Source organism: Haplochromis burtoni, unplaced genomic scaffold (assembly GCF_018398535.1).
Source record: "Haplochromis burtoni strain Fernald_Lab_line unplaced genomic scaffold, NCSU_Asbu1 Contig_3145, whole genome shotgun sequence".
Taxonomy (NCBI): Eukaryota; Metazoa; Chordata; class Actinopteri; order Cichliformes; family Cichlidae; genus Haplochromis; species Haplochromis burtoni.
The window spans coordinates 1-8,143 of record NW_024585506.1 but is presented as its reverse complement, the minus strand read 5'-3'; the positions used below and the strand labels follow the sequence as shown (position 1 = coordinate 8,143).

Genomic DNA, 8,143 nt, shown 5'->3' with positions numbered 1-8,143 from the left:
AACTGAATACTGAAAGGCAGTAAGCCAAGTAAAGATAATTACCTTGCATGTATCCCATCTGAGTGGTATGGACATCTACTGAAACCTTTCCAGAGCCCAAAACAGATTTATCCTTATGAGTATACTGAGGTTCCTAAAAAGCAGACCCCCACATTATAAATGTGCTTTAAGGTAATGATCTCGTCTGCCTGAACACTATCAGTTATGAAATTTAATCGTTGCTTTTTAGGATTAATGATTTCTTACCAGAAGTCCAGGAATACCCATGTCTGCCTTGGACACAAAAGTGAAGTGGGCCTTAGTTTTTTTTGTAATCTTCATTGATTGTTTCAGCTCTGCTTTTACCTTATGAACTATTTTTCCATGGGGTCCTTTATAGGTTGATGGCAGTATTCTATAAAATACAATACAAAAACATTCAAATGACCCACAAAGAAGCATAGTGGAAATCTAAACCTCTGATTAAGACAAGAAGAGGTACCCATCAGGAATCCTGAACGAAAAAGGATACACGTGTCTTCCTTTTCCAATGACTTCAGTGCCTGGAAAAGAAGTAGGTGTTGTTTTGAACAGTCTGTTAAACAAGGAACAGTGTATCACATATCAGCAACTGTGTTAATTCAATACATCACCATCGCGTCTTGATTCTCTCAAGATATCTTGTTTGATGTCATAATATTTCTCAGTAGCCCAGTAAACGTGGGTTTGATCTTGTCCGTAATGCTCACTCCAGCATACCTTCGCTCTTCCTTGTCCTCTAAAAATCAGCGATTGGATTTTGGTTTCACCAGACACCTCCACAATAATTCTTCCGTTAATGATATCTCCATTCGTGAAGGTGTTTTTGCTGTTGATGGCATCGTATTCGATTGAGAATTTTTTAATGGTCATTTTCAATGGATGACAAAAAGTGGGGGAAAACAAAAATCTGTTGCAAAAACCAAGAGAAAACTCAGGCGAGTTGTGCCCAGCGCAGCCACTCTCTGCCGGTTATATCTGCTTTCAAGTATGCAAATGTTGTGAAACCAGTTTTTCTTGTATCATACACCCTCTCAAAGCAGTACCACTAAAAGATTTTCAGCTATGGAAACTCGACGGAGTTTTACATGAGATTACATTATGAATGATTTGAGACAGTCAAGACACACACACTCTCTGGATAACCAGCATGGTCTCTTCACAACCACATATTGGGGCAGCGAAAAATACCACCTTGTTTCTCTTTATTTATTTTTTATTGTAGGTGTGACTGCCACATGCTGGCTGCATCACATGATATATTTCACCACACCTACAGTAAATCTTCCACGTGATGCCCATTACATGCCATGTTTAACCCTTTGAAATCCTAAGCAGAAGTGATGAGAAGTAACATTAACAATAGACCCCCTTTTTCAGAGAGATGACAAAAGGGCCTTTTGGGGGGATTACCAAGGCTTAGGAGACATCTTTTCATATATTTTGATAGCATAAATTTAGGGGAAGTTCCACAAAGAACATTAAAAAAATTCTTCTTTGTTATTGTCACTAACATCACTATAATATTCACAGTAGGTTAAGAAATAATACAAAAAGAAAGGTATCAACTTTTCCTGGGGAAACACGTGCTAGGTAAGTTAGTGTTAATGACCCATCTTACCAGAAATTGTCAACTGTCTAAATAGTCAAAATTAATCTGGAAACACTGGCAAAACCTAAAAAATACCAGGAAGAAAAATGTTGCAGTCAATATTTTGATGGCCCCATGAATTAAAAGCAATTAACTCAAAGTAAAAGATGTCTAGTTATGTCAGCTTCATGTTTTGTGTTACGCCACAAAAAACAAACCAAAAATAAGTAAATAAATCCAAAAACCAAAGAGGTTTATTGCCTTAAAAAAAAAAAAAGTTTATTATCATACAAAACTTCATTTCAAAGATTTAATCCGCCAAACACCAGCTTGATGTTGTAATGTTGTTAACCAGTGAATGGAAAATATTTTTCTCTTTACTTTTCAGAAAGGCTTTTAGGTGTAAAACAAACCAGTCAAACAGCATTACTTGTTCCTGTGATAAATGCAATGTTTTACATTTTGTCCCTTTTATTCAGTCGTCTGTCTGTAACACGCAGGCACTTAAGATATCAAGTGTTAAATAAAAAAGAAACAATCAGGAGCAGATACTCCTATATGAGGCAGTTAAACACACACTATAGGGATTTGGTATAGTCTATAGCCACAGAAGTGCTTGGTGAACACTAGAGTGGCTCTTAATGACCACAGTATGCTTCTCGGTGTTTTCACACCATTTCCTGGCAAAACATCTGGTCAGACCTGTTGCTAGGATTTATTCTCAAAATCTGGCAATGGAGGGTACATTGCATATGCTCCATAAGGAGGAGGGGGATCTGACGGTTGGGGAGCTGCTATTGGTTGTTGTGGCTCAAAACCCCACACTGGAGGGTTCGGGTTCGGGTTGAATCCAAAGGGGGTAGCAGCAGCAGCAGCAGGATAGTGTGGTGGCACTGCAGGATAGGCCTGGAAGGCTGGCAGGATGGCTACAGGAAACTTGATCTCTGGATCTGAAGCATATTTTACGTCAAGGTACACCTGTAAAACACGTTAGATTGTTTAAAGTTACTCAATATTTGCAGAACTGAACCAATCCTCTGTTTTTAAGAACATGTTCAACAGGTAAAATCTATCAGCCTTTTCTTTGGTTACGGACTTCATGTATCTCAGCTTATGCTTATTTTAGTATTAATTAAAAGTTTGATCATTTTGTAGCTCAACCCTTTCACACAGGTTATGTTGGTTTTGAGCTGCAGATGTTACCCATTAACACAAATATAACTGCTGTCCTCAGTTACTACTAGTAGGTTCTTATGTCACATAAGTCTTTTGTTTACATTATTGCTTTTCAGTAAAATGAGTCAATAAACCATGGCAGACACTGGAGCTTTGCTCTATAAAGACAACCTATGTGCCGACAGTTTTCCACTATGCTCTATACAATACTGTGTTCACATGCGTGCAAAGCAAACACTTTTCTCAAACAAACGAACAAAGCGTGACAATTGTGTTCAAACGCTTTCAGCAGCTTTAAACAAAAGTCTTTCATTGCATAAAATAAAGAACCGACAGAGAGCTTTAAATAGCGCTCTGCTGCGCTATTGCTCACAACATTCATACCATCTTGCTTATTTTTTCTGATCACATCAACATTGATGTGATCAGTTACATTACAGATCTTTTCTATATTTCTTGTTAGGATTTTAGCAGTAAAGCCCCTCAAATGAACTTTTGGTTTGGAGTTTACATGCAGTAATGTACAAAAGTCTTGAACCACCCACCGGTTCCTTTCTTGTAATTTCTAAAGTGGTCTTGAGAAATAGTTTGTCAGGTTTTCTTAAAGTCTTTCAGTTTCCTTTTTTTGATGCTGGCTGTTTTTTTTCCCCCCCATTCATTTTTAGTTGAATCCTTTTAAGAGGAATAAAGGATGAATGTTTTTTGTTTGCTGAAATGCTTAACACTGAGCTATGAATAATTAATGCATGAAAAGGAAAGCTAGGTAACTCAAGGAATGAACCAGTGCCTACTCACACTAGGGGGAAAAAAAAAAAAAAGCGTAGCAAAGAACCAGTTTTCCATTTAAATTTACATTCTATCTAGAAAGTATCTTTTTTCCTTTTTGTTTAATGTGTGCATTTCTACTACAGAATTTCAAAAAACAAATTAACAAGTTCTCACCAAAGTAAAATGAAATGCATTTTCTTTCGAGGAACAGAGCATTCCTTCTTGAACCATTTTAAGTTAGCACAACTTAGATCTGGGCTGTTAGCTGATCTGGTGACTGATCTCCAGTGTGACAATAAAGCAGTTCAAGTTACAGACTGGCAGACAGAATGTGATGAGGGCAGAAGTACAGCTGAAACCAAATAATGAGACAAAGGAAGTAAAACCCACAGAGGACACAGAGAGAAATAATAACCAAAATAAAACGGGAAGAGAGGCACAACTAAACAGGGAAGCAAGATTATATTGATGCAAACAAAGACAGAAAGAGGAAAAAGTCCTGTACCTCCTTGGCTTCCTGATTGGATTGCTTCATTTTTCATTTGATCACAAACAACGCCATTAGTATGGATTGGCCTACCTGGAGCCTGAACCTCAACATTACAAAAGCAGTGTGGAATCATGTTAATGGAGAACAGAAGAAAAGGAAGCAGACCTCCAAAAAAAAGCTATTTCTGAAGACTACTTAAAGAAATCCTTTTGTGGATCAATAATTTTGGACAGTACTGTGGAATAACTAACTTGTATTGAAACGATTAATACAGTTTTAAGACTCACTGCAGTTTCTAGCAAACATTTTTCAAGCTGCTTACCCTGAGTCTGTGCTCAGCTTTGATGATGTTGCAGTTGAGGATCGAGGGCTCCACGTCACGGGGAATGATGATGACCCTTGTGACGGTTTCTTCTGCAGATGGCGGGATGGCGTCTCCCACCTCTTTCAAGAGGTCTTTAGTATGGACCCTTCTCTTCCCTCTTGCAAAGAAACTGTGCTTTCTGTACAAACAGTACTTGGGCTTGATCTCACGAGATGAACTGTTCTTAATGAAGGCCACAACTTTTAATCCTTCTCCTGCAATACCGAGCGGAAAAGTCAAACCTGACCTTTTCTTTAAACAAATACATGTCAGTATCACCTGCAGGCCTCTCACCTTGTCGGAAGCCCATTTTTTCAAGATTAACATCCATGGCTACACTTCCTGAGGTAAAAATGTTCATTTTCTTATCCTTAGAGTCATGCAGCGGTGTCTGAAAGAAAAACAAGAATGTAGCACAAATTAGGGATGGGCCATATCATACTGTTCACGGTAATACCGGTATAATGTTGGGCAACGATAAGAAAATTAAATATCGCGATAAAATATGGGTAAAAGACGCATGCGCAGTGCCTTTGTTTTCATACGCATACGGCGCCGACGCAGAATGAGAAGGGTGAAAGCGGATCGTTGAATGAAACTGATGAACCAGAATTGGTTTGTAAAAATGCTGCAACTTCAGTGGTGTGGAACTGGTTTAGCTTTCGTCCGTCAGATACACAACAAAACACTATTTTTGGTAGAGCATGCTAGCGGGCCGTCGTTATTACCGTGCTTTTTGGAAAATACGGCACACTTAAAATAAATCATTTGATTTTTCTGAAAATCGACAGTACCCCTTATAATCCCGTGTGCCTTATGTTTGGATTCTGGTTGTGTTTACTGACCTCAAAACGATTTTATGTTGTACACGGCGCTCGAAAATCTGTCAAATGTTTTAGTACGACTTTGCTAAGCTACGAACCCGCACCGCTTGATGGATTGTCGGAGCATTACGGCTATCGTAGGCAGGAGCCTCGCGGAGTGATACGTACTGCGCTTCAACATAATATTACTGTATTGTGTATAATCTCTTTTTAGGTTTTGTGGATATTATACATGGTTATGCTGAGGATATGTCGACCAGTTTCCACTGGAAATGCCTTTTGGTTAAACTGTCAGCAAGGAATTTGTATTTGCACTGTTAAATTTTTATATAACTTTAAAACACATAACAAACAGCTGCTTGTTCAAGTGAGAATAAATTGATGTTTGTTTGGTTTTTTTGCACTAATAAAGTTGTGGAGTTGTAAAGTATTTTGTCTAGTGTCAATTATATCGTCAGTTATATCATTATTGCAAATTTTCAAATGTATATCGTGATAAATATTTTTGGTCACATCGCCCTGCTCTAGCACAAATGCACTTAAATTCTCCCAAAAGCAGAGATATATTAACTTTAATAGACTTCAGCCACATTGATCTCAAAGCTAAGCCAGTGGCCCTTTCCAGTAAGACTATGTTTGGTGCCTTTAAAACCAGTGTTTTCACAAGGTGAGCACTCTGAATGCAAATACTGAAACAAGTTGCTCAATACATGTCCAAGCAGGTCTAAACACTGGGTAGGTTATTGCCGCCCACTCACCCCTTGTTTTTTGTTTTGTTTGTTCTGTGGTTGTGCCAACTTTGTTGGAATGACTGCAAATGAGATAACACACATACCTGTAACCAAGATATACTGTTCACATTTGTCGTTGACACAAAGTTGACCATAGTTGAACGTTTCGTGTTCATCCTCATTGATCTGCTCAGCACGGCTTCCAGCGAGTACACAATTTTACCATCAGCACCTTTGAAGGAGGAGGGTAAATCCCTATTGAACAAACACCAAAGCCCACAGAACTGCGATGAGTTGATCACTTTCTTGTAAAATACACACAGCTTTTCACATTTTCTAAATGACTTAATAAAATGTTTTATATCAAAATAAACAATACAGCAGCCATAAACAGAACAATTACGAGTGAAGCCCTTTGGGATTAACGGTTTTTCAGCACTTAATAAATAAAATATGTTCTGATGTTCTTCCAGTTTGCAAACACAACTGGCTCAAGCTAATGCTATGCTGACACTTTTTACATGTTTTAGAACACTCCCTTTATGCACTGCCAGCGACATTCCTGCTGGCGGTGAAATCAGGCGAATCCTTGGATTTACAGCTGTGCCGTGAATGTTTAGGGAGTTATGGACCCGTGAGTGTTCAAATATCTGAATCAACTCAAGCTCAGAATTCAGACTTGATACATTCACCAAGTCACGAATCAATTAATGATAAAATTACTGGTGGTTATCTGCCCACATTCATACATGTACGTATCTAAAACTTCAGTATATTAATGTTGCTTTAATGTATACACAACCTCAGTGTGTTCACTTACTTTTCTGGAACCACAGCAGTAACAAAACACGAGGTTGTCTGTTTGTTCTTACTAACACTGCAACCATTTAAAGAAATGTTTCTTACTGGAAGGGGAACTGAAAGCTGAATGGGTAGACATGGATTCCTGGGGCAACAACGCTGCTGTCTAAAAAAAAAAAAGAAAAAAAAACAAATAGCAAAAAGAAATGTAAAAGATAAATACAAATTTAAGAAGAATTGTTCAGATGTGTGTTTAGGTTACAACTCCTACAATTACGAAGCAGGCCGTTGTAAAGGGATGCTGGGGTGAGTTTGATTTGGCTTCCTGTTTAAGTCAAATATTTAGGGATTACAAACACAAGAGCTGGAAAAGAACAAAAAACTCCTCAAGCCCAACGGATGTCTGAGGGAACAAAAACGCATGTTTGCATCACTTAGCTAATGTGTTTAGGGTTTTTTATGCTTGTAATTAGACATCAGTGATTAAAAAGCACTCTGGCTCTCACTACACTGCAACTTTAAGTGTAATCCTGCAGCAGGATTGCATTTACGAGCCACAATGACAAGACATGAAGTTTCAGTGTGTTGAAAATATTACAATTATATACCAGATAAAGATATGGCCATTTATTTTTCATATTAACTGGAGTTTATTTAGCACAAAGAGTTTGCCCATGTTTCAATGAACAGACAGCCTGACATCTGCCAGAGTTATTTAATCCAGCTTTGCAGAAGATGACACAACAGAAGGTGTAAAAGTGACAGACTGACAGCGTGAACACAACACCGGACGTGCAGTCTCAGCATTCAACAAGTGACTCAAGCTATAGCTGAATGAAAGAAAAGCTCAAACACAGACAGCACACAAATATATTTCAGTAAAAACACAATCAAGCACCACTACAGGCTGAGAGAGGACGGTCAAATACTCACATGTTTGTAAGTTGTCGGTCACTAGTGTCTGTCTGTCATCCTCTGAAGAGAAAAATCAAGCAGAAAGCAACGCCATCTGTCAACCTTACTGTGTTATTTTAGGCTGGGCAAAAACCTGAAAATCATGATTGTAATCTCTGAGTGTCTGTAAATTTCTTGAGTTGTATAGTAAGAGATGGATTAAAATGTCTAAAACTAAAACTCTCAATTTAGAAGTTTACACTGAGAAATGCAGGCAAATCATGCTCTGAATCATCATTTTAACTCTAATCTTTTACTTCGATTTGATTAATCATATTTTCACTGTTAGTACAGAATCCATGTAAAAACTGGTGATCTGGTGCTTTAGTTGTATGTGTGTTCTGACTGGTATAATCACTGACGAACAGCAGGTTCGTCGTCACTGCATGTTATGCTGGACAGACACTGTGCGATTTTTTCAGTCGC

The 8,143-nt window shown here is 38.1% G+C and overlaps 1 protein-coding gene across 3 annotated transcripts; it reads right to left on the bottom strand.

The window, feature by feature from the left end:
- Window positions 1-16: 16 nt before the first annotated feature.
- Window positions 17-7,738, bottom strand: LOC102296502 (arrestin domain-containing protein 3; the record flags this gene model as incomplete). 3 transcript variants are annotated; one of them, XR_006053935.1, is given in 9 exon segments in its annotated part: window positions 17-133; window positions 247-394; window positions 482-574; window positions 739-2,587; window positions 4,366-4,622; window positions 4,702-4,798; window positions 6,067-6,217; window positions 6,869-6,929; window positions 7,697-7,738. XR_006053935.1 is itself a non-coding variant. In XM_005953150.3 (6 exon segments), coding segments are annotated over 6 exon segments (878 nt in total), but the record flags the coding sequence as incomplete, so codon positions are not given.
- Window positions 7,739-8,143: the final 405 nt, after the last annotated feature.